Below are 24,462 nucleotides of genomic sequence, written 5' to 3'. Positions count from 1 at the left end.
TTAGAAAAAGGTTCAAGTTTCCACTTCAAGCAGGCTGAAATGAAAATTATCCAGACATAAGAAGCAATTTCCAACTTGCCTGTCTCTGTATTCAGGGAAGATAACATATCTTCTTGAACTCTCAGTAACCCTAATATTCAGATGTTATTGGAATTTTACATGTGCCAACTTTTTTTAAAAAGTTTCCCTTTTTTTAAAGAGAAAGCTTGCATAAACTTACTCACAGCTTGAATTAAGAAAATTCTGCAGAATTATAAAGAAATTTAAAGGATAATGAGTGCGTTTCAATAATCAGTCATCTATTTTTTTTCATTAATTCCACAAAATTTATGGAGCACTTAGTGGGTTCAGGTAACTTTCTAGTACAGGGGAAACAATGGTGAAGAAAAGGTTACTGAGAACAACTACAAATACTGAGATGTGATTTGTGTAGGGAGATTTCCATGACTGAAGCTATAGAAGTCTTGGTATAATAACCACTTGGCAAGATGAAATCACATTTAGTATCTCATTGAATAAAAATATTTTAAGTTCTTTTCAAACCTCTAAGTCATTGAATATGAAAGTCCTTAGAGATATAAATCTGAAATGGAAATCTAAGTTTACATTTATGTGTATAAAAGTCAGTCTTCAGCAGATTTGACATTATGATATAAAATAGAAGAATGTTTTAATATTAACTTAAAAAGAATTGTGGTTTCTCTATACTAGGTATTTCAGAAATAATAGAGTTATTGTAAGGAATAAAATAAAGATAATCACCAGAATATTCTTAAGAGACATAACAAATAATATAGACTGATTAAAAGTTAAAACTCTATTTAACAAGAATATATTACATCTGCCTATGGAGAGAGGTATCATAGCATAGTGGTTTAAAATGCAGTAACAAGAGCCTGCCTTGGTTCAAACACAAGGTCCAACATTCACTAGCTATATGAGCTTTAGAAAGCTGTTTAACTCTTTGGGCCTATCTTCACATATATAACAATGGGTATAATAAAATAACTACTGTATATATTTTTTCTGAGAATTGAATGATTCAATATACAGTGTTAAAAGAGTGAATAGTGCCTAGCACATCATAAATATTCAGTGGGCATTCTCTCTGGTAATCTTTTTAATAATCTCAGGCTATAGGTTGGAAAACTGAGTAACTGAGAAGGAAATGCATCATTATCAATAATAATGAAAGAGCACAGCACACGGAAACAGTAATATTTGTCTCCTTTTTAACACTGTGCGAGTTGCCTTATATTTTATCTCATTCAATCCACACAACACATTAGAGGTAGACATTATTATCATCATTTAAGAAATCAGAACATTGGAACTCAGAGTCTTCAGCCTACATCCAAACCCCATGCCTGTGCCTACCCAAATCCAATATCCAAGATATCTATACCACATAGATAACTGAGTCCTATTAGCCACATAGATAACTGAGTCCTATTAAAAACTGAACTCATTATCCTCCCCTATATTGGCTCCTTTTGATGGCCCTTCTCCAGTGAAGACCTTTTCATCCACCTCTAGCAAAGAGTTATCTTGATGCCTTGATCACCCTTTCCACCATATTCAATTAATAATCCATGACCTAAATATACTCCAAGATTCCCACTTTCCCTTACCTGTTTGTCTACTCTACAGAATCTTACATGGGTGATGACAGCTGCCCTTGCTTCTGATTTGTCCCTTTCACATCTAGTCTCTCCCACAAAGCCAGAGTATTTTTGATCAAATACACACATAAATCCCTGCTATGTTCAGAATATAGTCCAAACTCCTTAATATAACCTAAAAATGGCCCTCATAGTCTTGTCCCTCTGTATTTCTCAAATCCCATTTGTTAACTTGTTGCTCCCTGCATTAATTTAGCCACTTTCAGCTTTCTAAAGATGCCTAATGGATATTTTATCTCATTTCTGGTTCTCTGCACATGCAATTCTCTACATATTCTTTTCTCCTTTGCCTACCTCAATTCAATTCAATTTCCAGGACTCAATTTTGATGCATTTCCTCCAGGAATCATTCCCCATCCACTTCAACCTCCTTCCTAAGTTAAATATCTCTTTTATATTGTCACACAATGTTCTATATAATAGCTTTTATCCCACTGTGTCATAGGTGCCTGTTTATTAGTTTGACTGTTCACACAGTCTGTAAAATCTGTGAGAGTAATGATCCTGCCAGTCTTGTTTACCACTATTTAACCAACATCTTTGTGCCCAGTCTGGTACACAAGAGGTGCTTTCTCTCTCTCTCTCTCTCTCCATATATATGTATTTAAAATGCAGTAATAAGAGCATGTATGTGTGTGTGTGTGTGATTTGTCTTTCTTTTTGCAATATTTGTTTCTGTTAATAACTGACAATGCAGTAAGCATAGACTACTTATATCTGTCAGGATCCCCCAAGATATCATATTTAAATATTAATACAGGACATAATTCATTATTTCGGTATATACTTGTCAGGCATATAACTTGAATGGATATATGCGATTGCATATAGTGTCATCAAAAATTGTGAATGATTACATATGAGACCATTTTTGTTTTATTTCATTTGCTAACAAGTGATGTGCTTCATAACATGTCATGTGTAAAAGCCAACAAGACTAATAAAGACAAGGGGAAAAGTAAAGAGTGAGTTAAAGAAGTAAAGCACTATTATCTTTTAAGATTTACATGGAAATAGTTATGGAATAATTGCTTTCCTATTAATGAGTCTTTTAGCATGCTAGGATAGAGGATTAACCACATAAATGGTTTACTCCTTGAGACATAAAGGGATGATTCCATAAAAACCATATGGATTCGTTTACATGTGTTTAGCTGCAAGTAATAAACATCCACCCTAAAATGACTTTTAAAATAGGAGTATTTATTCTTTCCTATCATAAGTAGGTAGGACAGAGCTGCAGCCACTTTCTTCTGGAATTATTTTGGTCCCACCCCATCTATGATTTAGCTTCACAGGTTCATGGCTAGATGGCAGCAGCAATCCCAAGCATCATATTCAGATGTGACATTGTACAGAGGAAAGATACAGAATTTCTTCCTGAGAACCTCCTTTCTGGAATCAGGAAAACTTCCCCTCAAATTCTGCAGCAAATTTCCCACATTTGTCATCTGTCAACACTGCATCATGTGCTCTAGCAAGAATCTGTTACTGCATCTTAAGGAGGCATTGTTTGAACTTTACCCAAGGAAAGACATAGTCCTCTAAAGAATATGGCTGTTTATAACAGGGTGAGAACTTAAAAGAAAAAAATCAGAATTCAGCTAATAAAAAAGAGAGGACAACTAGGTATAGGGAGACCACCACCAATAGTGCTTTCTCCAGTGAGACAGGGTACAGCAGCCTGGGACTCATTGACACTGGGAAGTAGGATGTCCTATAGTTGTAAGACTAGTCTGGAAATGCTAGGTAAATTCAAGCACTGATTTTTCTGAAGATGTGACAAGAAGGCTGAAGCAAGAGTTTGAAATATTGTTGCTTTCTATCAAGAATAATTGTACCTCAAAAAATTTGTAGTGTGCATTTGTCATTTTTTTGGCTTTCCAGCATTTAAACACCAGTTTTATAGGGGGGCAATCACTCACTATGGAATCTGGGAGGAAGGCAGAATCTCTGCCTCCCTCTACTGAAATGGAAGGGACAAAATACTAAATATTCCCTCTCCACTTTGCCTGGCAGCTAAAGCCTGGGCATGTGCTCTGGCCTCAGACAAGGGGATGCTTCGTCCTAGGACTATGAATCCTAAAAGAGTAGTGCCTGTCATGGTGACACTGAGGGTCCTGTGGTAGCCACTCTAATGGGAACAGCTGAACCTTCACTCCTGTGGCATAACCTTGGCTACATCTCCTGATTTCTGAGTCTACTTTAGTTCTTATTCTATTTCGTAAGCCTGGTTCTTCATCCTTCCCAATGACTCAATGGGCTACCTATATCCTTCAGATAATTTCCTTTCTGCCTAATTTAACCAGAATTTGTTTCTGTTGCTTGCATAATACAACCCTAATGGGTTAAACAAAATGAAGGAAGACACTTCTACATTATCTTGGCAACCCCTAGTAAGAAATTAAACTATTGCCTACAACTTATACAAAATAAAAACTAAAGAACACTAAATTCTATTTAGTACATCAGTTAGGCTTTTGTTGTTCTTATGAACAGTAGATATGGCGTGAAAGACATGTATATTTAATTTTTATGTTTTAAAAGCAGACAAGAATGTTGGAGAGAAAGATTAAAACTGAAATAAAGTGCAGAAGGTTCTATAGACTGGGGGGCAGACAGAGTGACAACAACAAAACATTTTAAAAAGCAACACTTTTTGTCTTAAACAAAGCTTCCAAAGCAGGGGCTTTTGAACTGAGAACCGTAAGTTCTGAGCTTATACATTTGTAAGTATGTGCATTATTAGAGTAAGATGATCTTAAAGGGATCCATAAACAACAACAAAAGTAGACTAAAAGTATCAGATCACAGCAAAGTCACACAAGAGTTGAATAAAACCCATTTGAAGCCTGGCCCATGCACTTCAGAGGATGTTTTCACATTCCCTAACCTTGAGAAACAGGAGCAAGGAGACTACAACAGTAACAGATGACCAACTTAAACAAAGAAAGCTAGACTATAGACCAAGGTGTCTATTTGGGTTCATACCTAGAAATTGATGGAAATTTTAAGATTAAGTAAAAATGAGTAACAAATCCCTAAGAAAGCTTTATGCAAAGATTAAAAAATAATATTTATATTTTAATTCTATTAGATAAGAGTCAAAGATGAAAAGGTATAAATAATTATTGAAACCTTTCTTTATTATTAAATTATATTAGGTTTCCAAGACATAACTCCAGTATAATAAGAACCATTACTAAACTTTTTGAGGTATAGCAGTTCAAGCCACCGGACATGAAAAGAAAGAGATGACAGATTTAGGAAAGAAAGCTATTGGAGAGATAGAAGAAGGATAGTTGAAAGTCAGTTTTCATGGTTTGTATAACATTCTGACTGAATTTGTAAATGTGTTTACCCTAAATTTACCTTTAGAAGTGGCTTGCTTAGATATGGGAGTATTCAGATAGTTTGCTAGGAACAAAAAAGGCATTTTACATGTTATTCAAATCCATTACTCCACCCAATCAATGTAAATGTTGTAAGAATAAGTATATTTTTATAAGTGGCTACTAAATGTAGTAGAACATCACAACATTTTAAATCAAAACAACCTGCCAGCTCATGAAAGTTTTTCTTGCTTGTTTGCTTTAAATTACAGACAATGGCGTCTTCTCACATCACTTTTGTTTTCAAATATCTCCTATGTTGTAATTATAGATCATACCACCAATTCCTCAACATGCAGGCACATGACCAGAGTTACAATATTTCCACTGTAGGATTTGTATGCCATTCCAGAACAAGGTGACAGGGTCCTACACCTGTCCGTGAAATAATGTAAGTGTCATAGTCTATAGAGGAGTTCTGGGGTTCTAAAATATTTCTACCTCTCACTTTTGCTGCTGGTATGAAATATTACTGAGACATAAAGTGAATCTATTGGTAAAAATGAAATTTGTGAATTGCTTTTTCTGAATATCCTGATCAAGGGCTTTGATCACCATTCACTCCCAAAATAGATAAATTACATCCTGGCTGGTAAAAATGGACTGCTTCTTGTAAATCAAGTTGCCCACTGATTGCAGGCATGTACACAGAGTTCCCTCTCCCACCTCTTTGCTCTCTCAGCCCCGGTGCTGGTGACAATTTGGGAAGAAATGTAATTTAGTTGAGAAAGAAGGTATATATAAACTAGGTATAGTTATTAACCCAGGCTGATTCCTACCAGTCATGTGATCTTGGATAATGTACCTATTTTCTCTAAACCTTAATTTCTTCAACTGAAAAATGTACATAATGTAGTGCTTACCTGATAAGGGTATGCAGAGAAAATGATATAAAACAAATAAACGACTTAGAAAAATACCAGCCACATAAAGAATCCAAGAAACTTCAGTTATTTTAATAGCAAGATAAATGGGAAAAAAAGGGCTGGTGTCAAAAGTCTTCTTCAATCTTCCCTCCAAGAGAAGCCAAAATGTTCTAGAAACACTATAAGAAAATTATATGGACTTGGCTGGGAGCGGTGGCTCACTCCTGTAATCCTGGCACTTTGGGAGGCCGAAGCGCGTGAATCACCTGAGGTCAGGAGTTCGAGACCAGCCTGGCCAACGTGGTGAAACCCCGTCTCTACTAAAAATACAAAAATTAGCCAGGTGAGGTGGCAGCCACCTGTAATCCCAGCTACTCAGGAGGCTGAGGCAGGAGAATGGCTTGAACCCAGGAGGCCGAAGTTGCAGTGAGTTGAGGTCGTACCATTGTACTCCAGCCTGGGTGACAAGAGCGAAACTCCAAATAAAAAAAATAAAAAAAAAGAAGGAAAAGAGAAGAGCAGAGAAGAGGAGAGGAGAGGAGAGGAAAGGAAAGGAAAGAAAAGAAAATTATATGTACTAACCTGAAGGAGGAAATTGCCTGGGTGGGGTGGGGGGTGGGGTGGAGCGGTAGAAAAAGAAAAGAAAAATTAAGAACAAAGCTTCCTTTAGGCTTCTGGAAAGCTGCTTAGAAGACTTCCTTCCAAATACAGGAAAGTAATGGGTTTTGGACAGTTCTTCCAAGTTGTGGGGTCTAGCAGCCTGTCTTTCACAGAGCTCTACTGAGATGACAAGACCCCTGATGGGCAGTTCATGGAATGGGCACACTAATTCGACTCAGCACAAAAGAGACTTACCCAAGCTGGCACTAATGCAATAAAGACACTAATCTTACTGTTATTATTATTAATGGTGGGTTATTTGCCTATCAGATTCTTCCTGTCTTCTCTTCCCTGAGTATCCAGATTAGATTTCATAGATCATCTTAATCAAATCCTGGGAAAAAGCCACATCTTTTTTGTTGTACTGTCCTTCAATTATAGTAGCTTGGCAAAAATCCCAATCCTGGAGGAATCCAAGTATTTATCTTCTCTAAACCTGTAATCATACAGCTGAATATCGCAGAAGACAATCATGCCATTGAACAGCTGAGCTTATGATAAATTCATAATCACCAAATTCAAATAGAAACTCAAAACTGTCAGAAACTACCTTTCTACTGTTTGAATTCTCTATTTTCAAATCTCTCCACTTCCCACTCTCATCTCACTTTCATTCAGCTACTGACCTCTCAAAAAACACTGAAAAAATATAAGTCATCAGAAAGGATTTCTCTGATTTCCCCATTGCCAGCTTTCCAAATTTACTGGAGATAAGTCTCCTATTAAAGACAAGTGCCTCACCTTCTCAATGAGCAAGGTCCTGGAGTTATTTCTCACTTCTCCAACATTATCGTCTCCTTTCTCTGCCAGCTTAAAACCATTACAGCTCCCTCTCATCTTTAAAAATAAAACAAAAATCTTCCTTAGCCTTTATCCCCCTCTAACAACTGATCCTGTTTTTCTTATCTCCTTCCTTGAAAAATTTGTTTAATTTTATTCTACATACTCTGTTTCCATTTCCACATTCCCATTCACTCTTTAACCTACTCCACTGAAATCAATGAATTTACAGGCTACCAAAAGGAACAGTTTACAGTCGTTACCCTTCTCCACCTTGTTACTCCATTTAACATTGTTGGCCACTTTCTTGTTCTTGAAACAAGCTCTTCTCTAAGCATTTGTGACACGATTCCCTTGGTACTCTGCCTGCCTCTCTAGCTGTTCCATCTCAGTCACCTCCATGGGCTCCTCCTTTTCTCTTAACCTCCAGTTGTTACAGTTGTTCAAGGCATGTTTCCAGGTCCTCATCCCAGAAACCTCAGAAACATTCCTGATTACATTCTCTTCCTCATCTCGCATACCACACTCTTCACCCAATTTATCCCCAGGCCCATTGTATTCGACCATTAAAAAACATTTGAGATCCATCTATGTCTCTATTTCTATGAACCATTTAAGCCTTGATAATCTCTTACCTGAATATAAAAATATCCTCCTCACTTTTTTTTGCCCAATCCCTTTCTTGGTATGCTGACTGCCCCAATCCCAGTGTATTATTACAATTAGCCAGAGAACTGTTCTGTATGTAAATAGAGCCATGTCATATCCAGTTTAAAACCATTTAATACAGCACTTGGAATAATATGGAATCTTCTTAGCACAGACTATTGGGCACTGCATGGTTGGCTGCTGCTCACCTCACCTACCTCTTGTTCTTACTAACTCTACTCATCCACCAGTTTCTTTCTTTTCCTAAAACATGCTCAGTTCTTGTCTTAGCCCTTTGTAGGGCTCTTCCCTCTTCTTGGAATCTCCCTGACCCCCGTCTTTCTTCCTTCAGACCTCAGCATACCTACCGTCTTCTCAAGAAGGATTCCCTAAACACCTGATCTAGAGTTGCTCCAACCACCCACTCACTATGCTTTCTCACAGCATCCTATTTTTTGCTTTCTAGCATTTTTTTCACATTGAGCAAAAAATATATTTATTTGTTTTTTTCCTATCTATCGTGTGTCCCCTTTATCCTGGTACATGATTCATGAGAACAGGGACTATATCCGCTGTGTACAGCATGCCCTGAATACTTGGTACTTATCATGATGTCTGACATAGACTAGACACATAATAAATACATGTGGAATAAATGAATGACTGGACACGTCTAATGGTGGGGTATGTGAACTGTATATATAAAACTAAGCAAAGCTGGTACAGGAAGATAAATTATAATTTTGTTTTGTTAGCACAAAACATTAAGAAGTGACTTTTTAACACTTATATGTGTTATTGTTCTTAAATGGAAAAGAAAATGATCAGTAAAATAATCATAGGGAGAAACCTTGAGCAGAAGAGAGAAGGTGAATACAGGAGACCGACTGGAAAAGAAAATTAGATTCAGTGTAACAAGTGGGTACTACCATTTCTTTGTGTGCCATGCTAACATGAAGCTCTCTCTTCCATAAACAAAAATACAGAGGTAGACCAAAAGAGAATTTTGGATGCATATGAATCTTTTGTAAACCAGGTTCAAAACATGTAACTTAAGTCTTTGCAACACTCCTAAGCCACTAATTTGTAACGTATTTTTTCATAACAATAATTTTGACATATTAAATATAGAGGAAAAATAGTTTGTAGTAAATATGTTATAGTTTGTTACTTTTATTTTATAACTATATAAAGTTACTAAAAAAAGAATAAGACCTCAATTTTAATGCATAAGACACATGGATAAACGTTATAAAATAATAAATGAAAAGAGTGAAATGCAAGCAGAAAATGTATTAAAATATTTCATAGTCTCATTTATGATATAATGTATACACTGAAATAATGGAAAAAGTTTTTTACTTGCTAAATTAGTAAGAAATTTATTTTGAAAATTTATAAGAATCCTGTTTACTTAGTGTAGTATAAATAGAGAACTTTCAAACTTCTAGCATTATTCACTAGTTTAATATTCTGGAGAAAATATTGATACTGTGCTCCTAAAAATATATATGAAGAGATAGTTGAAAATATAATGGAAAAAATCAACAATGTAAAGATTATTAGAGTGTTATTTAACAAAAATTAGACACCAAAGTAAATGCTCACAAACATGGACAAAGCGAAATATATTATGGTACCCCTATGTCATATTACTAGTATTAAACTAAGCTATGCAACAGAATCATGTCAAGCAATTATAAAAATATTAGTAAATGAGGAGAAATATTTTTAAATTAGGAGGATTTTTTTGTAACCTTTCCAAATATATAGTTCTAGGCTATTACATGCACTTTCCAAAAATAGAACATAAAATAAAAAGAAAAATAAATTTTAAAAGGAAAAGAAAGAAAACTGCTGATGCAGAAGCTAAGTAGGTTACAGAAAAATGCCTGTAAGGCAAGTTTATTGTACTACTGAACTAGCACTCTAACCAAATGGCAATGTCTACAAAGAGTCAGAGACAGTTTTTAGTAGGTATGTCCATAATTACAGATTGGCATCTGTAATTGGCATCTGTAATTGGCATAATTACAGATTGGCATCTGTAATTACAGATTTACACACATACTAACATACAGATACATCCATACATCAACTAAATGTGTCTAATAATTTCATAGATACATTTAAATAACCAAAAATGTCATTTTATAATATCAACCCGATTAGCTAATATGTAATACATCTTGAGCCCTTAACTAATAGATAAAAGATAACCAATAAATATAAATTTATGAGGCCTCCTGTTGAGCTAGACAAATGCCTGCAGGATTATTAAACAGAGATATATATCCCTAAAAATAAGAGTTTTTTAGTTAATATTATATAGCCACATTGGTTGGTTAACAACCTTTAAATTAGAAGCAAAATAATAAAGATTCAATCAGTGGCTATATATTTTAAACATTGATGAATAAAAGTTATTTCTCTCTGATCCAGAAATATGAATACAGAATGCTATTTACTTTTTTAAAAGTATTTGTTTGTATTAAAGATGGAATTCTTAATTCTGAAATCCATCAAATCTTTTCTCAAACTTAAATATTTCTTTCTCTATAACATGCTCATTAATTTTCCTTTATAGTTAGGTCATTAATAAATTAAATGCCAATTAAGTCAAATCCAATAATTAAAAAATTAGTAATGATAACATTATTATCATATGACATTGAACACATCAAATTATTTTCAAGTTATTAACCTTTTTACCAATAGCATATCTAAAACTGCACAGCATTTTAAGCAAAACTAGGAGACATTTGAGAAAAAGCTTCTATGGTCATTCATTTTAGATTGAGTATGATTCAGCTGCCATCTGGATAAAAACACAATATTATCTCTTCAGAAAGAAAATTAACTTTGACACACTGTCTCTGCTCCTCTATGATTTTCTGACTTTTTACTTATCTGAAAACCTACATGTAAGGGACAAAACACTCTCTCACAAATGTAAGCCTGCAGTTTTCAACTAAAAATCCTGCATACACATGTTACCACATAACACCTCATTGGAACACAAGTTATTGAGTATGTTGTTGCTACTAATAATCCCTGTGGCTTTGTGCCTGTCATTACCTTCAGGCTATCAGAATTTTATGAGCACAAACCAATAATAATGATATTTCCTTTTTGCTTTTTATCCACACCTCATTGCCTTACATTGATTTGCATAAGCAATTTCCACCCTAATAATTGGAGCCAAACATCTTGTTGTAGGTTACCTTATGGAAAAGAGCAGTTAAATACTAATCAAGATAAATCTTTCTTTATTCAACCATATTTTAGATGATGGTGAATTACCCTCACTGCTTGAGCAGGAAGGTGACTCAATTTCTGACAGGGATTTTAGGCTTTGAGTTTATATCAAGCTTAATAATGATCTTTCTTTAAAATTTCAATACCCTGGTGTTGACTCATAACAACATGAAGAATGGTACTACTAGGCTCAAATCATTAAAACAATATTGTTTTGTTTGAAAGAAAAAGCCATAGCACAGGTACTAATTATTTTTTAACAGCTACCTAGCCAATCAATTTTATGTGAGGATTTCATAATTACAGCTTTAATTTTTATTTCCAGAAAAATCTGAAAAAAAATGTAATTAGGGAGATTAAAACATAAAAACAAAATAAGAAAAATCCAAGTCATGTAAAGATATATATCCAAAAGAATAATTACTTGAATTACTTACTTTAAAAGTAAGACTTATTCTACTTATGTAGAATCAGGATTTCAGCTATTGAACTTAAATTATAAAAACAAGGTTAAAGAAGTAGATTCTAATTTATTGATCAAATGAATATTTTAACTATAAGCATTGTTGTATACGGATGAATAGTAATGTATATGCATGTAAGCACTAAGAACCCTGTAAGTCAAAGATGCAAGAATTACCAAAAGATGCTGTAAGGTGAGAAATTTTTATTACAGAAGGAATTTATATAAAATATTTATTTATAGGAGAAGGGAATATTTCAGGGAGATATGTAAAATCACTAAGAACTTCTACAGAGACAGACAAAAAAATGAGGGCAAAATTGCAGTATATTTATACTCCAGGTACCGCACAGAAAGGGAAATTCAACAACACTGGGTCCTAAAGTCTGTCCAAGAGGAAGAGAGGATAGAAGTGGGGTTGCACTGCATATATTCCACCCCAATGTTACACTAGTAAGGACTCTACTTATATTTGCAACCTTTTAATGACAAAACCAGATTCCAATAGTATAAATATTAAATAGGCATGAAACCCATGAGTGATCTTGCTAGCTTGTCCTTACAAATGACCTAGGAAGGAATTTGGAGATGTGTATACCACAAACAAAAATGAGGTGCTAAGGATAAGAATGATATTATATTTAAAAAGTGTAACTTGAGCTTCTGTGCAAGAGACAGTTTCTGGTTATTGCCAACCTGCCTATTGCATTTCTCACTGACTCTGCTTAAGTTGCAATAGGTCATGTATTATGCAGATGTTCTCTTAGTCACCATTACTCTCTGGAATTATTGCTAGGAGAAAGTCCTGGGTTGGGAGAACACATAATCTTGCTTTCCAGATGTCCTATATAGAGGTGGTCTTAAATCAAAAGCAATTTAGGCAAACTGCTGCTATACTTTAACTTATCCCAGGAGGATTGGCCCACCTGGGGAGGTAGGAATGAGGATCCTACAGTTGTGATTATGCAAACCAAAGGCTAAATTCGTAAGTTAATCAAAAAGCAAAACAATTATTCACAGTAGTAAACTCCCGTCTTTTTTCCAGATCCTTATTTTATGAGTAATCACTTTAGAAATTTACAAATTTTATATATTACTGATACTGATTCATCCTGACATAATCAAATCAACTCATTCAAAGAGAAAATTGGACATTACAGACCACAGGCAACTGGATTGAAGTTATGAGGTTAGTAAAATGTGGTAATTGTTGATTTGATTTCCTTATACCTCTCATCATATATCCTGGTAAAATTGTTGAAATCAGCTGAGAACATTCTCTGCTCTAGCTAGAGAAGTATCATATGGTCTTAATACAATATTAAGGAAGAGATGAATAAAGGAGTTAATACTTTTTAAATCTCCATATGGTAATAAAACAACCTGTAAAAATAATGCCAATAATATTTAATCAATAGGACAAAGACATTTATGGATCAAATGTGTCAGACGGTTAGCCATTCACCACCACTTCCCCTGCCATCTACACTCTTGTGCACTGTATGGGTTAGAAGCTTGAATGCTACATTTCCAAGAATCCTTTGCTAGTTAGGTTCAACTTTATGTTCTGCAAAATGAAAAGCACACATAAAAGATATGGATAGCAGTAAAGAAGGAGGAGTTGTCATTGCTCAGATAGCAGAGAGCAGGCATGTGGGCTTTGGCAGAAGGCAGGGGTAAAGTATTACCAGTGGCTTTCAGGTGTACTCTAGGCAGCTGAGAATATGTGTATTACTTCCCTATGAAACCCAAATGTCTTTATTTCTGGAAGGCTGGCAGTGGCTTTCCTGACCTTTACTTCCATAACCCTGCCAACAGTTTTAGAAAATGACTATATCCAATGTTAATTCCCTTTCTGCTTGAAATATTACTAAGGGTTTTAGTATGTTACAGAATTATGTACATAATTGTGATTGTAGACCCTCAGAGATGGTTATCTACAATTGTTTGCCTGCCTTGATTAGATTTAAAGAAGGTAATGTCATTAATAATGAGTGATAGGATCATGATAGTTAATCATTTTCAGGGCCAAAACAGCTTCTTAAATGATCATCGATAGTTTCCTAAACTGAAGAATAAGCATTGGGAAAACAAATGACTGTTTCAATAGAACATTATAACAGAATAGAGAATTACAAAGTCTTTGAGAGGCTTGGCTATTTCTGACTGGACTGGAGAGATTACAAAAACCAAAACAACAACCTTAGTGCTTTAAATTCTCAGCTGAAGGTTTGGCAGGGAACCAGAGATCTATGACTATGTGAAAAGAATCATGTATCTCTTACAGGCTTAGAATCAATGTATCCAAAAAGAAAACTATGATTTAAAATTCTGAGTGGCAACATTACAACTCAAGTAAATGTCATGGATTTATTAGGTCTTTTATGTGAGAGTTAGGGTATTGACAAGGAAAGTGTAGGATGCAGAATCGGAATGCAGGACTCGAAGGTCTAAATTTCACTGAGCCACCGTGGCAGCTTTTCTTGTCTCTGAAAAAGTAAATTCCCCTTGTTTGAGTTCCCTGTAACGTCACTCATCAAGGAGGATGTTGGCTCTTCTCAAAACCAACTCCAATATACCTAAATGCAAAACCAATAAATAGAATTGGTTTCAGCAGATTTCAAGAGTTCAGGTAGAAATTCCAACATTAGAAGAAGGAATTTACACTGAAAATCACCAAGAAATTTTAACAGTTCTTAGCATATAACATCTAAAACCACTGCGGCTTAATCATAAAATTATAAACTATCCAGAGCCAATTATGAAAGTGAACAAGTAAATAAAAGCCAAGGAAATAGAAGTTGTTTCCTTATACTAGCAAAATAAAACTATTACCAGCAAAAACTCCCTGTTACAAAAATGCTGATCTGGTTTGACTACAGTTATAGTTCTATATGTATTGATAGTCATATAATACAGTCTTAATATTCAAATGATTAAAGATTCAAAAAAAGGGAGTCACTCACTCTTGCATATCTAGTTTACAAATGTGTCCATCAAATTAAAACAGCTGTCCCAAATTAAATATATCAAACCCAAATTGTCTAACTAGTAAACTGCATTAAAGTAATCCTAGATTTAGAGAATATAAAAGATAAAAGGAATCTTACAGTATTTAGTTCAGCTCTTAAACATTTCATAACTGTAATGTCAGAGGTCAAGAGAGGTCTAGTGACTTGCAGAAAACCACTATTAACTGGAGATAGGAATGAGAATTATTTCTCCTTATTTATTCTATTGCCTCATGTTTCTCAAAATATGCCTGCCATCATTTTGGGAAATGGATTACATAGAACAGTAGACATGTAGAATTTGCAAAAATGTAAACATTTTTGCATTTAAAAAATATTTATTAGTGACACATAATCTAACCACAGAAATGTTCAAGCTCAATTCAGTCCAGTTCCACTTTCAATTAAAACATTAAAATGGAAGCTAATTTGCTGGTGGTATCACCAACAAATCACCAACAAAAGCTGTGATTGTTCAGTAAGAAATTGTTCTCCTAAACTTTCTCATAGCTGATCCAATGACTATAGAAACAAAATTTTTCTCAGAAAGCCTCTAGAGTCTCTTCCTGCTGAAAAATATATGTTTAAATTGAAATTTAAAATATATTCCCATACAAAACATTATAAAAAATTGAAAATGTAGTTGAATCTACACCGATACTTTATAAGTTAAATATGAGTATGTGAACTAACCCAGAAACCTACTACCTTTCTATATTACATATACATATACACACACACATATACATGTATGTATTTTTTAAAAGTTTACCTTGTTTCCAAAAGACCTTAAGGTGGGTCCTAAGGATACATAAATTGCAAGAGAACACAAATTTCAGGTAGATAATAAATCAAGAAGAAAGAGCATTAAGACATTGTTCCTATGTGGAACATGAAGTTTAAGGTCTGAGTCCAGAAAAAAAGAAGGAAGAAAAGAGAGCAAGAGAGAAAAAGAGAAGAAAGGAGAAAAAAAGGGGGAGAATAAAAACATACATGAAAAACACACTATCTGCAATTTGGAATTGCAAATAGTAAACTTTCATTTGTCAACATGGAAATAACCATGGTTAATGTAAAAACAATTCATAGGTTTTCCAGCAGAGATAAGTGCTGACAGCCTAGATTAGCTCTTTCAACAACTTGTAAACCAAGACTCCCCAGGGCCTTCTGGATGGGAAGCACATTAATATCAACTCTGCGACCACTCAGCACCATGACATGAAGTGTCTGTTCAGGAGGTCATCTCCAAAATGTATCCCATACATCTTCATGCACAAGAGATGATCATTTATCACCTAGATGTAGGGATCTACTGTAAACTAATCCAAACTGCTGATGATACACTAAATCAGTTTGAGTGATGAGTATAAATAAAGCTGCAAGCGAAGTACTGAAGGATACAGATCTATCTGATCAATGAGATGTCACCAGGCAAATGAAATGCAGTGTTGACAAACATAGAGTACCTCAGTTGAAAATTAACCAAATCAAGTATCAGAGCATAAAGGCACACATTAATACAAGCTTGGAATGAAAGTTTAATATGATATGAGTCAGAGGCTATATTCTAACTGTTTCATATAAAACTGAGCAGAGTGGGTCAGTGGAAAAGAATGTATTAAAAATTGATATATTTTGCACACCATAGAAAGTATGACAGGATGAACAAAAATGTTGCAAAATAATAATCCTTTCCAAATAATATAACTGTAGTTATTCAATCTGCTGAGCAAATCCATACATACAGATGAAGAAAAACAATAAGAATTTTATACAGAAAATGATTTCACATCAACTTGCTATGAAGAAATCAAATTCAATTTATGTTGCCCTTATGAACAGTTAGATATTTTCTGAAACTGTCATGCTACAACTTCAAGGGGGAAAAACAAAGGAATGGGGATAAAGAAGGACATTCCTCCAGATAGCTAATATTCATGAAGGATACTCCTTGAGAAAAAAAGATTTTCCCAACTATGTGATCAGAATAGAGCTGTTAACATACAGCAAATAGATTCAATGGATTCAGCTATTCTGAAGGTGTCCCTAATGGAAAGAGCTGATTAAAGTAAATTTCAAACCCTTCTGGAACAAATCTGTAAAAATATTTTCTAAGGGAAATTATTCTTCAAAAAATTTATTTTTATGTATAGTTTTTGTTGTGTTAAGTATATAGACAGAGTTTGTCATAACATAGTTAACTCTTGCCTTGTATTTTATCTTTCAGTTTATTTGGGGGTACAGATAGAATTATACTACTAAAATATGACCTGGACCCAGATGTAGTTTATTTAAATTTCAAAATGAAAAGCTTACTAAGAACAGATAAGATTGATTGCTCTCTCTGTCTTAGCATAATTGTATTTCAGGTGAACATCAATTTACTTTAAAGGACACTTCTAAGTAGCAGAGTGCATCATAAATAATTCATCAATCACAGCTACTAGGAGCATGATTTACTCCAGCAGATTCAATGGAATAAAAGTTTTTTCAATATACTTGTGTCTGCTTTAAGAAGTTTAATAATCTTCCTTTTCTAAGAATTCATTCTTAGATTCTATACTTCATACTCTAAACACATTATGATAAAAACTGTATCTTTTTCTTCCTTTTTTAAGAAAAACATATTTTCTAATTAAAATAAAAACAATTAAAAACCTTTGGAACAAATAATCTATGTATATCAACAGCAAAATAACAAAAACCTAAAAGGTACATATTTGAAAAATAGCCTTAAGATTTCTCAAGTACATAATTCGAATAATGCTAACAAAATTGGTTTCACCTTATTTGAATCTTTAAATGGAAGAAAAAGAAGGCAGTCTTTCTGGAAGTCTTTTATAGAACATTTAGAATCTGGCATATTTTAAAATTACTTCAATTTAAAAATGCAAATCAAACAGATTCTAAATTGTTCAACAGTTCAAGTTTTGTCAGTTGATATCGTGAGTATCCTATCTAGAATTTTCATTTGTCATATAGGAAGACATTGCTTAACCTACACATCTTAAAGTTTTCCACCAAGTTCTGCAATTTTGTATTAGCCATTTCCTAAGCTGTGAAATATATTGACAAGGAAAAATGTAAAAGAAAATAAAAAGCATTTTACTTACTTGCAAACCCCTCTGGAAAACTGAATGGCCCATAAAATTAGCCAGCATTCTTATTAAAGCAGCACCCTATAGGAAAGAGTAATAAAAAGAACAGAATTTCAACAAAGTATCATGATTGTAAAGTTGTTTTACTCAAATCTAGTCTACTTCATTCATGCTATTCTATTTTCAAAAATAATTAAGAAACAGGAGTATCATGAAAACAACATCCAACTTAGTGATAACAATTTCATTTTTTTGGTCTTGTGAATTTTAAAGTTTTGTGTAAAACCTACAACCACAAAATGGAAGTCCTCTAGAAAGAATATCTCAGGGCAATGATAAGCTGTAATTCAGGAGTACTCAATACTTTATTGAACACTATATATGACAAATTTAATAAAACATGATTCTTTTACTTACAATCTCATAATTTGCTCAGGGAAGGATACCCATGTTAATAAATAATCATATTAAAATATAACTTTGAAGTAAAATAGGTACTGAATGTACTCCTTAACCAAGAAAAGTTTAGTTGTGGAAGCAGAGAGTAGAGTACCAAGAAGTCAGACTGTCTGGGTTCAAATCTTAAGTCTGCTACTTACTCACCATGTTTACTCAGTAAGAATATTTCAGCTCTCTGCTCCTTACTTTTCTCTCTTGTAAAGTGTAGTTAATAGTAGTTATATTTAATATGGCTGTTCTAAAGCTTAAATAACTCAATACATGTAAAGCAGTTTGAACTAGGTCTGAAAAATAGTAAGCCATATAGGAGTGTTAGCTATCAGTATTATTTCAAATTGTCTAATCATTTTTATTTCCTATTTCTTTTTGAGGCTGTATTTAGCCACATACATCCATATGCAAGTAAAACATATCAGATCAATATAAATAACTGGAGAAATAGAAGAAAATACTAATTTAAAAGAGTCTCTCTCATCTTGAGAACCATTATTATAATATGGCAGAACAACATGAATGCAAGAGGTAGGTATGTAATCAATATGAAACATTCCAAGGAATGACAATTAAGTATGGATGATAACAAATCTTCATGTAAAATATAAATAAGTCTTCAAGAAGACACTTGACCAAATTGAATTGGTATGGGGCAGTGGATTGTAAGCAATAAATGTTTAAATACAAATGGTAGCCTGGATTCGGGGTTACAAATTGCTTTATGACTACACATCCCATTTCATACTCAGTACAAATGTACAACTGCAATAATTCATTTCTTGCAAGATGTCTCTTTTTACAAGAAAATCGTAAGAATCACATATAGAATCATTCAGCCAGGGACTGGACTAATGTCCAGTCCAGCAACACAACAATGAATTTCCATAGTTTGTTACTAGAATGATTTGTTAGAATTCTGGGACTTGAATGTAGTGCAATACTCAGACTATGAATCACCATTAAAGATGTGTATCAAAAAATTTCAACCACCACCAAAATTGCCCCCAAGTCAGTATTTTATTCTCATCTCAACAAATGATAGGCTGAAATATAATAGTTTTATGCCTTTTCTGATTTTTTTCTTCTCACACCTTCCATTCATTGCTCTTTCTTTAGCTTCTTCCTCTTTATCTTCTGCACATTTGCTTATGACCATGAAACATAAGCATTTATGATTCAATCTGAGGACTAGGTTAGAATTCCCTTTAGAACATATCAGCTCTGTTCCTTGAATTTCCTTGACAAGCTCTCCTCCTATACATTTCCCAGTATAATCGAACCATCCCGAGGGTGGAAACTGTCCATTTTTCAGCAAACCTGACCATGGCCAACTGGGAATTGAGACTTAGTATCTAAAGCAGTCAACTCAAACTTTCCTTCAGCACTGAATAGCCATCTTCAGATGATTTAGGTGTTTCCCCCCAGGTAATGATGACTTGGTCTCTTGTCAGGTTATAAAAACTATTAATTTAGCATGGTCTAATGACACAAGAAGAATGCTTTCTGATCATAAAGAATGTACCAATTTTCCTGTCTGAATTAAGCTGGAGAGAGTGGTAACAGGAAGGAAAAACTAGAAGTACAATCAGTATTCAAAAGTTATAGAATATCACTTAGCTCCTGATTATATTATATTGTATAACTCAATTAAGTTTTAGAAAATATAACTATGTTACCCATCTGAACATTTTAATAGTCTCTGGAGTGGCATGCACTCCAACTGTCATGGTTTAGCCAACATATACTAAGCACATACTATGTATGGATTATAACAAAGATCACAACCCCTAACACAGGCAGAGCTCATTATAAACTTTTTTAAAGAAAACTCAGAATCCTTTTTCATCATGTCTTTAAAACATTTGTTTATCAAGCAAACTTTGTTTACAATATTGTAACTTACATTACCTTGTGATTCAAAACTCCAGCCCCAGTCAAACAAACTGGACATTTAGGAAGCCCGAGCAGCTTTATGAAAAGTAGATATACTATTTCTGCAAGATTTAATAATTTTTGAGACTTGCTCTAGAAAACTCATCACTGTTTGCTAAACTAACATTCAAGGATATGTTAGGATATCTACTTGATTTTTCTAAAGTTTCATAGAGAATATTCCACAAAAGTATGCTTATAAACCCATTCATCATTTAGCAATTTTTATATCTGGAATATCTTTTTAATGTAAGTTCCCACCTAAATTTTCTTTTATTTTACATTGTAGCCATTTGCATGCACATCAGTCTCAGAGGTATTAAACATGCCCAGAGAAAAAACTGTGTCCTCATGACTTGGTACCACCCTCTTCCTATGTCTGGCTCAGAGGAGGTGCTCCCTTAATGTAAGACATGGATAACAGAGAAAGAGAAAATTCTGCATGCACAGCAATTACTTTGTGTTCTTGTAGAGGAGCTATTCAGCCAGGATATACAGTCTATTGCCTCATTGGTATACTTCAGTGATAAATCCTCACTTTTGGAGAGGGAGATCTTCTCAACTAATTTATTTCTTTAGCGCATGCTTATTGAATAAGGTGGTATGTTTGGTATCCTAAATGACACAAGTCTCTGTCTTTGAGGATTTCAAAATCTCATAAGTGAGATGAGATGCAAAGCAAAATAAAATGAATGACAAGAGAAAGTATTCTACTGTTTTCAGAAGAGGGAGAGGTTATATCTGGAGGGACAAAGGATAACGAGGGTCTAAAGAAGTGTTATTTGTGTTGAACCTTGGAGGATGGATAAGGGTTCCATGAGTTAAGATAAACAAAAGGCATTTGCATGTTATGACAGGAATAGACTTTATGTGGTCAAATAGGCGTGAAAGTGGAAATCACAAGTACGGAAGTTTATATGGAAAGACAGTAAATAAAACCAGAAAATGGAAGATTAGATGGAAAATAAGATTGAGACAGTTTTTAGAGGACTTTGAATACCAGGGATAAGGAATTTGGAAAATTGGTTTTCAAAAAAGTCGGGACTTAACTACGATACTCCAAGGAAGAAGTAAAGTAACCAGAAACAAATGATAACAATGATAAAAATCAGAGATAGGTTTAAGAAATGGAGCAAAGATAAGTTTGTATTTTAAAGCTAGAGTGGATGATGACATTAGCAGATATACAGAATTTAGAAGAAAGTGCTGGTGAGGTGAATATAATAACATCTGTTTGTAAATGTGCTGTTTGAGGAACAGGTATAGAACCCAAGGAACAGAGGGCAAGTTCAACCACAGGAATAAAATTCAGTGGATAGTTATGATTGAATAGATAAATTGGGAATTAGAGTGGGAGAGTCTGCCAAGAGAAAAGTTCTAAGGCTTTAGTAAGAAAAATAGAAAACAGAATCGTATAATTGTTTTCTATTTGTTTATTCTGTTTTATGACTTGCACTTCAGTGCTTGTAACAGGCGCTCAACAAATATCCATTGAAATCAATGAAGAAATGACATTAAGAAAAAAAAATGACATATTGTGATAAAAAACAGAAGGCAAACTGGGTATAAGCAGTGTCATAGAAGACATGTTTTAAGAATTAGTACTTCAGATTTCAAGGAAAATAATAGCTAAGAGAAGGCCATAGTAGGCCATATTTAAGAGAGAGCTATTTAAATAGACTTGTGGGTGTGAAAGCCAAGTGAAAACAGAAGGAAGAAAAGAGAAAGCTAGAAGCAAATTCACATGAAAAGTTTGTTTGTGATTTTCTTTGGTAGAAATGGGAGAAATTTTTTTCTGCAAAGCAAAAGATGACCCAGTGGAGATAGAAACTGAAGACACAGTCAATCAAGAAATCATTATTGAAGTAAGATTCCAGGAAAGCTAATAAGAATTTAGATTAATCTTGGGAAAGAACGACAACAATCTACTCTGAGACAGGACTGAGGCAGAAAAGGGAAATAAGAAATAAGAGATAAATAAGAGATGTTGAAGTGTAAAGCACAGGGGTTGAGAAAGTACATTGCACAAAATAGACTGTAATCTCCATCAAGGTGGGGAATTGGTCTGTCACCATTATACGCTCATTGCCAAAAACTGTTCCTGGCACATAGCAGGCTCTCAAAAAATACTGAACAAGTGATGGACCATCACTTTCCAATACTATAGGAGATGTGGTCTGAAGATAACATGAGTTGGAAAGACTGGAAGTAGGTTTGAAGTAACCCATTGAAAACGTAATTAGGAGTTTAAGACGTGGAAAGGTGTAGAAAAGTTGTAAGTTGTACTAGTCCATTTTCACACTGCTATAAAGAACTACCCAAGACTTGGAGATTCATAAAGGAAAGAGGTTTAGTTGACTCACAGTTCCACATGGCTGGGGAAGCCTCAGGAAACTTACCATCATGGTGGAAGGCGAAGGGAAAGCAAGCACCTTCTTGTGAGTGTGAGCACGCAGGAAAAACTACCACTTATGAAACCATCAGATCTCATGTGAATTCGATTACTATCATGAGTAACAGTATGGGGGAAACCGCCCCCATAATCCAATCAGTTCCCTTCCTTGACATGTGGGGATTACAGGTCCCCTCCCTTGACAAGTGGGGATAACAATTCGATATGAGATTTGGGTGGGGAAACAGGGCCAAACCACACCATAAGTCCTAGCTGAAGTCATCAATAATGTATCTGTCATTCATTAACTATTTGTACTACATGCTAAGGTCATAACATCAAAAGGAAAATATTACTATCTTTATTTATCAGGTCAGAAAATTGAGGCATAAAGTTTACACACCTTGTAGAAATTGACATGGGTAGTAAACAATGGAGCCAGAATTAGAAACCCACTTATACCCACCTCCAAAATCAATAATTTAAACCAATTTAGATGACCTCTTGTGATCCCAATTCAAAATATTTACATGACTGTCTCTAGAAACATAGGGCATAGCAAGAACTTAGAAAAATAAAGGAAATTCTTAGAGTTACTGAGAGTTTGGAATCAGTGAGATGCTCACAGAAGAGGAAGAAGGAAAACCTAATTCAATGGGACATAGTTGAAATGCCTGACCCATATTCCCAGGATTACGGATAAAATAGAAGACAGATATGAACTTGCAGAATAGGACATGTTTATGGTCTAGGAGACATAAAGCTTCTTTATGGCAGGTTCAGTAAGAACAAAAGGCTAGCAAAGTTGAAAATAGTGATATTTTTATTGCTGTATGTGGATGTGGCAGCTGTGAAAATGCACTGCTCAGATTTCCCACTGCTGCTCCTCTGCATTTACCATCACAAAGGTCACTCTTTCCTCAGTTTACTCCTAGCCAATCACTGAGCAGGACAGTGTAACAACTGCAGACCTGTTCTAGTGAGACAGGAGACTCCGCCAATGGATAACTCTAACTAGATGACTTGTCACTGGTGTGGATGAATGTGTTTTTGCAATTGAGCTTAAAGTCTGAAACTATCAACCTGACACCTCTTCCTTTCCTCTCTCCTTGCAAAGGCTGTCAATTGTAATGTGGTCTGAAGGCAGGTCCCCCTACCTTCTCTGGCTCCTTTAACAAATAAATCTTTTGCATATAATGTTTTCTCCTTCTTAGAAAATCTGGACTAACCTAGTCGCTCCATTTTTAGTGTAGAAGTCCACACAAGTGTAAACTAATGATAGGTCCCTAAAATAAGTTGGTAATGAGAATACTCTAGTTAACAAGTAGCACATCCATCAAAACAAAATAATCTTTTCCTTCTTAGTCCTTTCAGGGAATCTTTGGCTAGTATATAGTCTACACTACAAATGTCTTAGCTTAACGGTTTGCTCTCCTCCAGCACAAGAGAAGTTAAGAAATAATGTATCATTACTTTCCGTTGACATACAGGAGAGACTGAGGTGAAGGGATTAGGTGCTTTGTCCAAGTTACTTGCTTCCATTTACTCAGTTGTTGAGTTCTTTGATTAGCAAAAGAATTATGAAGTAAGAATTTCTTGTTACTTTTTGAGTTACTGAAAGGATTAGTCTATTGATTCAACATCAACGTACTTTTAAAATGTAAATTTGTAAATGATGTTTCTGCACTAATTCTGGACATGTGTGGAAATAAAACAATGTTCTAACAAGATTTGTTCCTGAAGCATGTCTTTTGGTATGGAATAAAAGCATATCTTAAATCCTCCATGGTTTTTTGAAAAACATGTTTCCTTCTCTGTTTTTTTTTC

The 24,462-nt window shown here is 34.4% G+C and overlaps 1 protein-coding gene across 1 annotated transcript in view; it reads right to left on the bottom strand.

The window, feature by feature from the left end:
* The window catches only part of TRHDE (thyrotropin releasing hormone degrading enzyme), a 397,296-nt gene that overhangs the window by 107,919 nt on the left and 264,915 nt on the right, over window positions 1-24,462 (bottom strand). Inside the window, exon 7 of the mRNA XM_019039267.4 lies at window positions 17,874-17,939. Within this exon, the coding sequence (XP_018894812.3) occupies window positions 17,874-17,939 (66 nt within the window). The remainder of the gene's footprint in view (window positions 1-17,873; window positions 17,940-24,462) is intronic.

The sequence above is a fragment of the Gorilla gorilla genome, chromosome 10 (genome assembly GCF_029281585.2).
Source record: "Gorilla gorilla gorilla isolate KB3781 chromosome 10, NHGRI_mGorGor1-v2.1_pri, whole genome shotgun sequence".
Taxonomy (NCBI): Eukaryota; Metazoa; Chordata; class Mammalia; order Primates; family Hominidae; genus Gorilla; species Gorilla gorilla.
The sequence above is the reverse complement of the archived record's forward strand: the minus strand, read 5'-3'. Positions and strand labels throughout refer to the sequence as shown.